General features: G+C 40.0%; 1 protein-coding gene across 1 annotated transcript in view; it reads left to right on the plus strand.

Annotated features, from left to right (window-relative positions):
* The window catches only part of LOC109931113 (collagen alpha-1(XIX) chain-like), a 62,048-nt gene extending 50,288 nt beyond the window's left edge, over positions 1 to 11,760 (plus strand). Inside the window, exons 5-6 of the mRNA XM_048597024.1 lie at positions 2,492 to 2,551; positions 9,929 to 11,760. Of these exons, the coding sequence (XP_048452981.1) occupies positions 2,492 to 2,551; positions 9,929 to 11,760 (1,892 nt within the window). The remainder of the gene's footprint in view (positions 1 to 2,491; positions 2,552 to 9,928) is intronic.
* Positions 11,761 to 12,551: the final 791 nt, after the last annotated feature.

Genomic DNA, 12,551 nt, shown 5'->3' on the forward strand with positions numbered 1-12,551 from the left:
GCTGAACTTTTCCAGCAACTTTGTTTTTGTTCCTGTCACAAAAAACATCCCTTGCTTCCTAAAACAAAAATTTCACAAGCTGAGGATATCTGAGTATATTACAGAAGGTATATTACTTGTGTGTTGATAAAGCTGAATAATTTAATATCAAACATAATAAATATGTTCTATTTATTTCTCAGTCATGTGATCAACACACAATGCTTATTGAAAGGAGCTTTCCTAATTTTTCAACTAGTTTCCCCTCATTGGCCTGACCAGAGGTGAAGAAAGGTTGCTGATCATCATGTGAGACCTTTAACATTCCCATGCTTGTGAATGCTGGGTGGTGAAGTCTGTGAGAAACTGGCTGCAATCTGCTGCAAGTCAGCTGTTTGTAAGTAGTGAGGGTGAATGTGCAGATGTGCTCACAACCTAAGACAGGTTAGCAGTTCCTGTGCCCCATGTCACCATTTCCATTCCCATGATAATACAGTTCATCACTTACCCTGATCTACAGGAGAGTAGAATGCAGAAGGTGACTGACTCCCTCAAAGAATCTAATTATTTGATCCACCAATATCTTCACCGTGGAGCCTCAAGACTGTATGGCAGACATCTAAGCTTTGCCACACTGCTGTGCAAGCTCCACAGCAGCATACTTGAAGGTGGTGACACTAGTCTGGATGGACAAGAGTAATGATGGATGTAATCATCCACATTCTGTTTTTCTCTTAACCTGTCTTATTACGCCAACCTATCCTTGCCAACGTGGCCTAGAATGGCTTCTGTTATCAATGAATTTGAGCAGCGAATTTGAAAATCTAAATGTTCTCATTCACATTTCTTCAGACAATTTCAAACAAGTACAAATCACATGAGACATTACAACAATGCTGCAGAGGCTAGATCTCACACTTAGCTGTGGTGGTAGAATTCTATTGTACTCGAATATCTTGTACAACTATTTGTCTGATGTTTCCATTTCACACATAGTCCTCATCTCTGTCCCCTACAGCAGTACTGGGAGAGGCCTCACCCTCTGAGGTCGTCTATCTTGGGCTGTCTCTGGATTTTCTGAGGGTGGCAGGTATTCCATTATGTGCAGAGCTTTCTGGCATTACTATCCCCTTCAGAGCCGGCACCGGATTTGGTGCCTGGAAGAGTGTGAAACTTGACACTTCATCCTTAGAGACCGATCTTCCCCATGACTTTCCCTGAACAAAAGACTGGTCATATTTCTTTGAAACAAGGAAAATAACCAAACATGATTGCACAAAAAGTAATCTTCGGGAGTTTATGAAACTGTATTCTTTTTTATTGCATTTTCTACAGACCAAATCCTACAAAATGATTTCTCAATGGTTCAGTAGGTTTCCCAATGGAGTAGATAAACCAGGCAGAAAGTCTTTGACATACTTGTTGATCTCAGAACAGCAGCAAACGGATAGATAAACTTGCCAGCGAGGAAAAGAAAATTAATGACACACTTCATACGCTTAAGATGCATAGAAAAATGCAATGAGAATTCACTTATTACTTCTACATTGTGGGCAATGAAATGGGGAGATGGTGGCATAACATGAATGTCACTGGGCTAATAATTCAGAAACCCAGGATAGTACTCTTGGGACATGAGGTAAAACCTCACCACAGCAGTTGGTGGAAGCTGAGTACGATGAATAAAATTTGATACATAACGTGAGTCTCAATGGGAATGACTATGAAACTTTCATGCATTGTTATCAAAAACTCATCTGGTTCACTTGTATCTGTTAGGGAGGGTACTCTGCAGTCCTTACCTTGTCTGACCTGCATGTGATTCCAGAACTAGAGCATTGTGGCCACAGTAATGGCCGAGAAAACCAAACAGCTCAAAGTCAAATATAGATGGACAGCAAAATTTGGCCTTGCCAATAATGGCAACATCCCATGAAAGAACAACGGGAAAAAAAGTCCAGTTTATTCAGTGCAGATCCTACAGTCATGATTTTTAACTTTAAAAAAAGAGTGAAAGATGATCCAACAACAAAATATTGCCTGCATGTCACAGTCTGGGATGAGCCCCTTTCCCTACCCCATCTTTTCAGATGTTTACCCTGTATTTAATCTCACACAGCTACCTTGCACACTTCCAGGAAAACAGCTCAAGAACTGCACAGGCAATTTTTTGAGAGATTCTAAATTATCCGGTATGTTAACTAGAAAATGTTAAGTACTATAGATGGAAGAGACTAAAAGAAAAAAGTATCATGATTCCAAAATAATGTCAACAGTTTGAGTGCAAAACACATAAAATTCATCATTCAACTCAGCACTGTTGGTCTGAGATAGATTTTAACAATTGTTAATATTAACTAATCTGTACATAATATGCACAAATGCATTGATCGATGGAAAAATTTCCAAAGTGGGAGGAGAAATTACAATCTGGCTGTATGTTCAAGGCAAATTTAATTTAGTTTGGTTATGTTATTTTTCTTGTAACTCAGAACCTGTTTTAATAAAACAGGTTATGAATTGAAAGGTGTTCCTTATCAGAGTCTTGAGGAAAATCCAAAGGGCATCACAGGTAAGAAATAACTAGTATTTATATGTTTAACATAAGCCTTTTTTGATATCAGATAGGTTGTAATGCAAGTTAAATAAGTGTTTGACAAGAAAACAGAGAAATAAATGCTCATTCCAAGCTTTTTCTATCGCCAACTTCATGGCATAATTCATATCTAATTGATAAGAAAAAGAAATGGATCTCCATAACAGCAGACTTCTACCCGGATGGTCTTATCACATGCAATTCCAGTAGGAAGCTGACGGGGTGCTTGCTGTATTTTAATATCAATGATGTACCTTACATCATCATTTACACATGCTCAAAATTTCTTAAGGATTTATGCAGTGAAAACTTCACTGAAATAACAGTGTTTAAGATGTTGTGCATGGTTTTAAAATGTTACTGCACTTTTTAATTTGCAAACCGGGTGGGTAGAAATTTTTAGTTACCATTCTCTTGATGTTTGGACCAATGTGCACTTCTCATCTTGCTCCAATTTGTCTATCCACCCACATTAAAGTACAATCCTGGATTGCTGAGGACTAGATACATACATAAAAAACAATGCAAAGAATGATGCAAGAAATTTTACCCACAACTTAAATAAATTTATTATTTATTTAAACAGTTTTGCGCCTGTCATTTATATTTCTGGCAGTTATGTAAAACAACGTTTTCTGAACAATTGCAACCATACCAAGGTGTTCGGGAAACTTGCGATATCAAAAAAGTGCAGAAAGGAAAAGAAGAATGATCAGCAGAGAGATCAAGGAAGGTTGAACTGGACCAAAGATGGTCTGCACCCACCCTCATATGCATCTTTATAACCTGAGGTGGATCCAACTAAAACTGTCACAAGCCATCAATCCTAAAGAAAGCTGAGACTGATTTATGTCAAATGTTGCAACATGGATCTGAGCCGCGCCTTGTCCACAGGCATATCTCTAAATCTTTCAAAGGACCCACCCACCAGCAACATCAATTGTAACTGGCAATCCATCGTACACATATGTAAAGTGTGGGGCCAGTACCCTGTTTATTCAAGGGGCAATTTCACCTTACCTGTAAGCAACCATCAGAGCTTTGCAGTTTTGACAAAAAGCAACTGGATATCCAAAGGCCCAAGGATAATGGCTATGGATTAAACTAAAGATCTTATTTGCTCCACCCTTAACGTTCAGCTTGTTTATTGGAGTCTGAAGAAAGACAGTTTTCATGCTACAGCTGCCAAATTCTTTTTACTTTAAGGCATTCTAAGGTACCACTACAAAGACAAATGCCAACACGGCTCTTAGGTTAAAAAAAGTTATCCTCTAGGACTGCAATTCATGACTCCTTCAGAGTTTCCCAGGGTACCAGCTGAAAATGAAATCTGCCCTAGCTAAAATCATAAGTGACATTCTTCATAACTGTGGTTCATTATTTTGTGTTGTCCTCCCCAGCTCTTTACTGAATTGCAAAAATTTAACAGCACCGAAAGAGGCCACTTAGTTCTTGATGTACATGCTGGCGCTCCAAATGAACAGCTCACTTAGAGCCGTTCTCCTGCCTTCTCCTTGTATACCGCACATTGTTCCTTAAACAAGTAACCATCCAATTTAACTGCCTCCACTCTACTCTTTGGCAGTGGTTTCCAGGATCTAATCACTCTTTGCATGAAATTTATTTTCCTCATCTTACTTCTGTTTTTTTCTGTTCCCTCTTGATTTTGATCATTTCCTGATTAGGAACATTTTCTTCCTATTACTCTGTACAGACCTCTCATGATTTTGAATACTTCAATCTGATTTCTTCTCAGCCTTCTTTTCTTCAAGGAAAACGTGATTGTTGACAGTCAAATGTGCTATCGTCCTCCATTGCCTATCATCTGTTTCCAATGCTATGTGATTGCACCTGTGCTATTTCATTTCCACCTGTTTCAGACGCAATCATCTCATTTGCAGGAGCATCTCTCTTGCTACCATACCTGACCTAGGATTCCCCAAGAATGTCACACATTGGCTCCTTTCCCATCCACTTACATCCATGTATATGCAACTCCAGGACATTATTCACAGGGATGGACATCATCAGCTTGTGTGAATGCGGACAACATATTTAATAATCTGCCCACCACTTGTCTGAACCACATCATTACGTTTATGCTGTTAAGACCACTTGTTTGACATCAAATTGTGGAAAGGTCAAAATATTCATTAATTGAACACTGAGACTACTGAGGACATCGACTGTTCAGCCACTGCTATAAAACTAGTCTCTGTTACTACAAATTCCATAACCCACTGGCCAGACTCTGAGGCGGAACCAGACAGTTTAATAACCTTGGCATCCTGTTTGACCCAGAGCTGAGTTTCAAACTCCAAACCATAATCCATCATCCTGACCACTCACTTCCACCTCTACAACATCACCTTCTCTTGCACCTTACCTCAGCTCTGATGTTACTGAAATGTTCATCAATGTTTTTGTCACCTCTGAATTCAAAGTAGGGGGTGAGGAATGTTTAAACATTTGTGGGAGAATCTCAGACTGTCCTTCGATCCTCTGGCATTGGTGAATCCATACACTCCGTGGTGTGCTGCAACACTGAATAAACATCCTGCCGAGCTGTGTACTTATGGCGAGCTGACTCACCAGTAATTTGCTTACTGACACATCTGTTCAGGTTTTGCCAGAACTGCTTGGCACCAGATATCATCACAGCCTTGAGCCAGATATGGAAACAAAAGCAACATCAGAGGAGACATAAGAATAGCTGCCCCCCAAAGTAAGAAAGCAGCTGGCAATGCAAGACACTGAACTCCCCAAAGAGAGACTGATGCAAATTGAGGTTAATGAAAAGAAAATCACCAGAGACTGGAATCTCATACAACTGAAAGAAATATGCTTGTGTTGTCAGCAAATAACCATCACAGTTTTGGGAATTCACTGCAGGAGTTTGTCGAGGTAACGTCCTTAACTCAACCAACTACAGCTACTTAAAATGATCTTATGTCTGCCACGGTCAAGGCGTTCAGTTGTTTGCTGACATTTCTACAGAAGTCAGTTCCATCACATGTCCTTCAACATGGAAGCAACTCAAGCAGTGAAAAGCAGCAAATGGACACCATCCAATCGCAGGACAGATTACTGCAGGTAACATTCATGTCAAAAGCAAAATGCTATAACTGTTGGAAATCTGAAGTAAAAGCGGAAAATGCTGGAAATATCTGGTAGATGTCGCGAGAGATACAGAGTCTAATGCTTGACGTTTGTGATCTTTCATGAGCTGCTGAATTTATCCAGCATTTATTGCTTTCATGTCACTTAAGTGTCTGGCATTGACTGTCTCCCGTGATTAAAAACAAACTGAACAATAATCTCCCTGACTTTGAATGGCACCATCATCACAACTTCTCAAAATCTACAAAGAGTTATGAATTGTCTTTCCCATGCCTAGAACTTGTACTCTCTCATTATATGTGCTCGAGAAACTGTGGCCGAGAACAAGATATTGAATCTCCACCCCATTTCGCAATAAATAACACCCCATTGTAAGCAGTTATGAAATTCTGGGACCTTGGGGTTATGGTGACATACAATCTGCTTCTTGATGCAGACCTCAAAACATGCACAATGAGAACAGTGAATAGCTTTGGCCAACTCGCAAGATGCAAATTGGGTAACTTCAACTTGAACTTGAGGACCAAGTCATTGGTTTATAAGGTCTTTTTGCTCTCAGCAGCTAACTGTATGGCATGAGTAACTTAGAGTTGCCAGGACAAGCAGCCCAATCATTTCCACCTTCTGTCTGCAGTGTATCACAGTTAATATCCGCCAGAACAAAATCATGAATGAATTGGATTTCTTAAAGGCACGACTCCCTAATGCGTTGGCAGTAATTAAACAGAGGCAGCTTTTTTTTTTTGTGGGGGGGTGGGGGGGGAGGTGGGAATGGACACTGCACAAGGATATAAGACAATCACAAACTCAAAGACTTTGTGTGTTGATATGACTGGGGCCAGATGACCAGCAAGACAACCAAGGTTCTGCCTCAAGGATACTTGCAAGTGTGACATGAAGGCTCTAAATATTGAGCTTCGCACACAGAAGTCAGTAGCGGGCAAAAAAATCACGTCAACCTCTTGCAGACTCAAGTGAACCACCACAACCAACAATCATTGCAGTTGCATTGCTGAAAACAAGAACACAAAACATGCCTTGCCAATTTTTTTATCTAGTCTGCCTCTCAAAGATTAGTTTCTTCAGCCATCAGCCAAGGTACACCAAATGAAGACACACCACCTAAATCAAGTGTTTGCTAGATGTCCATCATTACTCGTAGATGGAAGGATATCAAGACATAATTAAAGCTCTGGAGTTACCAGTAACCAGACACATAACTGAACCAGGCGTACCAACAATTTAACGATAAGAATGGCTCACTTTCTGCACCCTCAAAGGCTCTCCCACAGCTATGTGGCACAAGCCAAGGGTGTGATGAAATTGTTAAAAAAACACTGAATTCCACTCACTTGACTGGAACCTCATCACTGCAGGTGAACAATGGCCACAGTATGATCTGTAACGTAGTCTCACTGATTTTGTCCATTAATTCCAGAACAAGCAAAGTCATAGCAATATCTTTGATTGGAGGACTGCTTTGGCTGGAATGCATTCCAAGGTGCATGTGAAGGAAAACTTACAGAAGGAAGCTGCTGGTGTTAAGTTTGCCCTATACATAATGGGCATCCACAGCACAGTTAAAAACAGTGTTAAAAGGATACAAAATTTCAATTGGTATAGATGCTTTGTACACATGAAATTAACAAATGGAAGCAGGTTTCTTTCCTTTGGCTGACCTTGTTGCCACATTGCCTCCAGGTATGTGGTATGTAGTTATGACATTCACATTGGTTGGCAGCTCGCCTCTGGAACCTACAACAAACTATCGCAAATAGAGTCCTCCAGTGTCTCACTTCACCCACCAAATTTCCTAAGGACTAACTGAAGAAACAGGGTGTTCTATGTGCTCTTGAAGTAGCAGTAGACATGTTTCTAAACAATAGTGCTGCCTTCCAAACCACAAAGCTGCAGGCTGCAAATGCTAAATTGTGGGCATTTTTCACATTGGATGCTTAACTTCCATTATAAAATTATGCTGATCTTAGAAAAACATGTGAATATGTGAAGAGTGGATCGGAAGGGTATTCTTCCCACATTGTTTAACATTTCATCAAATTTGAGTTTTAATAGAGAATATATTTAATACAGAATGAAAATGAGCAAAAATGGATTTGTTGAAATAATTCTTAAATACATAAAAAAAGACCATGTTAATTTTAAACAGAAAGTTATTATAGCTGCAATTCCATGCTTTCCCGACGGTAGAATCAATTCAATATTACCTGAATTTTTGAACTAAATTGGACATTATCAATGATTCAATACTCTTAACATTGAAATTGTTTCCACCAGTATTTATGGCCAATATATATGATTTTCCATTTAACGAAGAATATTAGGATTCATTTAACCATGAATATCCAATTGAAACCATTAACATCAGAAATGTTGTTATTTTGAAATGACAGCATGCATTATATGACTGCGTGATAAATGCAAGAACTTTCACAATTTATAAATGGCCAACAGCTATCAATCCATAGAAACATAAATGCTAAAAGTTGCTCTTTAACAAATAGTTTTCCGGATTCAAATGTAGATTTGTCAATTGAAGAGTAGTCATTTCATGGTATAAATATTAATAACTGCATTTTTAAAATGAACATTTTTCATGATAATCTTCAGTCAGAGCCTAAATTGGTTAAGCATACTAAATGTGCTCAGCCAAGGCTTTCCACCTCGGGCATAAACGTAACACAGGGTCAAACTCACTTGCAAACTAACTTGAATTAGTTTTGAGATATGCAGTTTGTTTAAATTTCCTGTTAAACTAATTTGCATATGATTAGTTTTTTTTAAATCTTGCAATAACCAGCTAAACGTTTCAGAATGGACTTTTGTTTAAAACGTTTGTATAAAAAATGTCTTGACAGAAGTAAGTGTGTAATATGATACAAATTTTCATACAACTGAAAATAGCTTTGTTACAAAAAAGCATTGAAATCAAAATGCCTCACCATCTGTCATTAATCTGAAGTTTACAATTTGAAAAATTATTTTAAATAAACATACAAATTAACAATACATAGAACAATTCACTGGATACACTGATAGTAGTGAATCTCTTAGTTCTAAAAAAAAATGTAAAAGCATTCAAAATGTGCCAATTGGGTCTTACTGATAAAATAATGCTTAATTTGACAGCCTCAATGTCCACATACAATCACAACTAGCAGAAACTCAATGATCTGATCTGGTTTCAGAATCGGTTTCTGAAGTGATGTTTTTTGCAACAATCCCAAATGGTTGTGGAAAATCCATTTCTGCCAAATGTAGTTGCAATTGAATTTCCTCAACCTTTCGGGCTGGTTTTGCCTTGTTCCATTCTTATCTGGTGCCTTACTTCTCACATCACCACACTAATGTAATGTCGGGGGAAAAAAGTAACACTGGAGCCCTTCAGTATCCTAACTATCACCAAATGCTGTTCATTATGACCACCAACATCACTGACCTTTGCTCACTGACCTACATTACCTGTACTTCCATCCTCTACTGTCAAACCGCACCCCTGCCCACCACCACACTCCCTCCTACCCACCCAACCTTGTGCCAGTGGGTAAGCATCAACTCAACTTTAACATTCTCATCTTTGTTTTCAAATAATTCACTGGCCTTCCTACATTCTTAATCTCCCTCAGCCCTATATTTTAAGATGCCCGCACTTCTAACTTTAATTCAGTCCAGGACTGGTATATGTCCTTTCATCTGTGTTGATCCAAGGTGTGGAATTCCCTCCATAAATCACACTGCCTCCATCTCACTTTCCTCCTTTAAGAACTCCTTAAAACCTACAACTTTAAGTTTTTGCTCCTCTGCGCTAATATCTCCATATGTGGCTCAGGTTGTATTTTGCTTTAGAGTACCTATCTGAAGTACCTTTTAATATTTTAGTGTTATGGGCACAATATCATCACTGTATAATTACAATGCTCAGTCACTTTTCGGCAAAAGCTATTGAAAAACCCACTGCAACATATCTGCGCTCTTAGAAATGATGATTCTAATACCTGTACATCAATTTTCTCTCGTCAAGCTAGTAGAATGGAAGTATTTTTAATTTACAACAATGGCCAAGACCATCTTACCCATTTAAGTACAAAACTTCTTTTAATTATTGTTGTCCATTGATTATTATTCTCATTTCAATACAATATGTCCATCAAAATTGCCATGTATTTAACGTATCAGTACTTCTGGAATCTAAGATATATATTTCTACTTTCACAGTGAGAGGAGATCCAGGAATGCCTGGACCACCAGGACCTCCAGGACCCCCCGGACCCCCAGGGCAAGCTGGGTATCCAGGAAAGCCAGGTGTTGGGTTGATGGGACCCCCTGGCAGTCCGGGACAACCAGGGCCACAAGGACTAACTGTGAAGGGAACTCCAGGCATTCCAGGAGCACCAGGGCCTGCAGGGAGGATAGGGTATCCTGGACAAAAAGGCGATAAAGGAATTCAAGGGATACAAGGGCAAAGGGGTAGTCCAGGTCCTCCAGGAAATCCCGGACCAGCTGGATTGTCTGTTGTTGGTAAACCAGGCCCACAAGGGGCATTAGGACCTCCAGGAGTACCAGGATTACCTGGAGCAAAGGGACACCCAGGTTATCCAGGCCTCCCTGGTCAAAAGGGGGATAAAGGAATTGGAATTCCAGGGATTTCAGGTGAAAGAGGGCTGCCTGGGCCACCAGGGGCACCAGGAACTCCAGGACCAGCAGGATTAACTACATCAGGTGCACCTGGACTTCCTGGTGAACCAGGTAAAAAAGGTGAAATGGGACCACCAGGCCCATCGGGTTTTACTGGAGCACCAGGTCATAAAGGGCCACCAGGACTACCTGGACCAACAGGAATAGGAAAGCCTGGAGCTGCAGGTGTACCAGGATTGCAAGGGCCCCCTGGTTTGAAAGGTCATCCTGGCATACAAGGTTTGCCAGGGGCACCAGGACTGCCAGGTATTGGAAAACCAGGCATGCCAGGGCTGAAAGGAGAACCTGGCCCAGTAGGTTATCCTGGATATCCTGGAAAGAAAGGAGAGATGGGACCCATCGGCAAGTCAGGAGACCCTGGTTTGATGGGACCAGCTGGTCTTCCAGGAGCACAAGGCCCTAGAGGTTTACAAGGAATTCCTGGCACACCAGGAGAAAAAGGTGCACCAGGACACATGGGTGCACAAGGATATCCTGGATCAAAGGGTGAGAGAGGGGTAACTGGTGTTCCAGGAATATCAGGGTCTCCTGGGAAATCAGGCTCACCAGGACTACCAGGAACAGTTGGACCAGCTGGTCAAAAAGGGGATATTGGTCTCACTGGCCCAGCTGGGAAACCTGGAAATCCTGGTCCTCCTGGTCCTCAAGGTCCATTAGGTTTTCCAGGAGCAGTTGGATTGCGAGGGGCACCCGGAGTGCCTGGTCATAAAGGCTTGCCTGGGTTGCCAGGCCCACAAGGGCCTCCTGGACTAAATGGTACTCCAGGAAAACCAGGATTACCAGGTCCTCCGGGTCTCATTAGCAGAGAAATAACAAAGGGGCCACCAGGCGCACCAGGACAAACGGGTGCGGAAGGTGCTCCAGGTCCACCAGGCCTTCCTGGTCCACCAGGTTTACCTGGTGAAATCTTTGTACAACCAGAGAAATCGGTACAGCCACCACCTGGATTGCTGAGCCCTATTCCAGCTTTTACAGCCATTCTTTCTAGGCCATATCCACCAGTAGGGCAACCAATAATATTTGACATTCTAGTGACCAATTCAAATAATAATTATGATCCATCATCTGGTGTTTTTACATGTGAAGTACCAGGGCTTTATCAATTTAGTTACCATGTACAAATCAAGGGGAGGAGTGTTTGGGTTTCATTATATAAAAACGGAAAATCCATACTGCAAACATATGATGATTATACGAAAGGATACGTAGATCAGGCCTCAGGAAGTGCTATAGTACACCTACATGAAAATGACCAAGTCTACATACTATTACCTTCAGAGGAAGCTAATGGTTTATATTCATCTGATGAGAAACAGTCATCCTTCTCAGGGTTTTTAATTAGCCCTTCATGATTTACACTAATTGAGAAAAAAATCAACTCAGAGTAATGAATCAAACCAAGTTTTCTTAAAATGTTTCTTAACTGACAAACAATGCACCTTCATGAAGAAATGATTTGGTACTAAAATTCACACAAGTACAGTAGTGCCATCGATGTTTATCATCCTACAGTTAACACGTGTCCTTGAGTCACCACTATTACCATATAAATATGGCTTATACGGCACCACACAGGTGTGATGACACATAATGTATCTGAAATAAATGCAGCTTTTTTGTAACTTTTTAAGCTCATGAAAACAAAACATGTTATCGTTTTTCATCAGCAAAAAAGCTATTCAATCCATGTGACACAGTTATGCTCTTTTCTCTATGAACATCTTTGTAGAAAATATGACAAAGCAAGAAGTAGATTTTGATAACATGGGATCATTCTTTAACCATGCTCACTATTTTCCACCTATTTAGAGACTGCAATCTTCCACATTTTCAAACCAACGCTTGAAATTATAATAATTGTCTATTCCTTTGTTTCTAGATTTCATAATAGTACCACTCTTACTTCCATTTCATCACTGGCATATACCGCTTTATTATCCACAGATTTTGCTTATTTACTTTATAATATATAGCTGCTTGTTCAGAGTGAAAGTATTTTAATGTATTTATTCAAAAATAAATGTAAATATTTTTTTCTAATGATTAACATTTTTTCAATGTATAGAAACGCTTTTTCTGTTGTATGTTGATGAATCACACAGACCTGGAATGTCCAAGGTTTTATCCATGATCCTCATCATTT

Source organism: Rhincodon typus, chromosome 5, assembly GCF_021869965.1.
Source record: "Rhincodon typus isolate 14 chromosome 5, sRhiTyp1.1, whole genome shotgun sequence".
NCBI classification, from domain to species: domain Eukaryota; kingdom Metazoa; phylum Chordata; class Chondrichthyes; order Orectolobiformes; family Rhincodontidae; genus Rhincodon; species Rhincodon typus.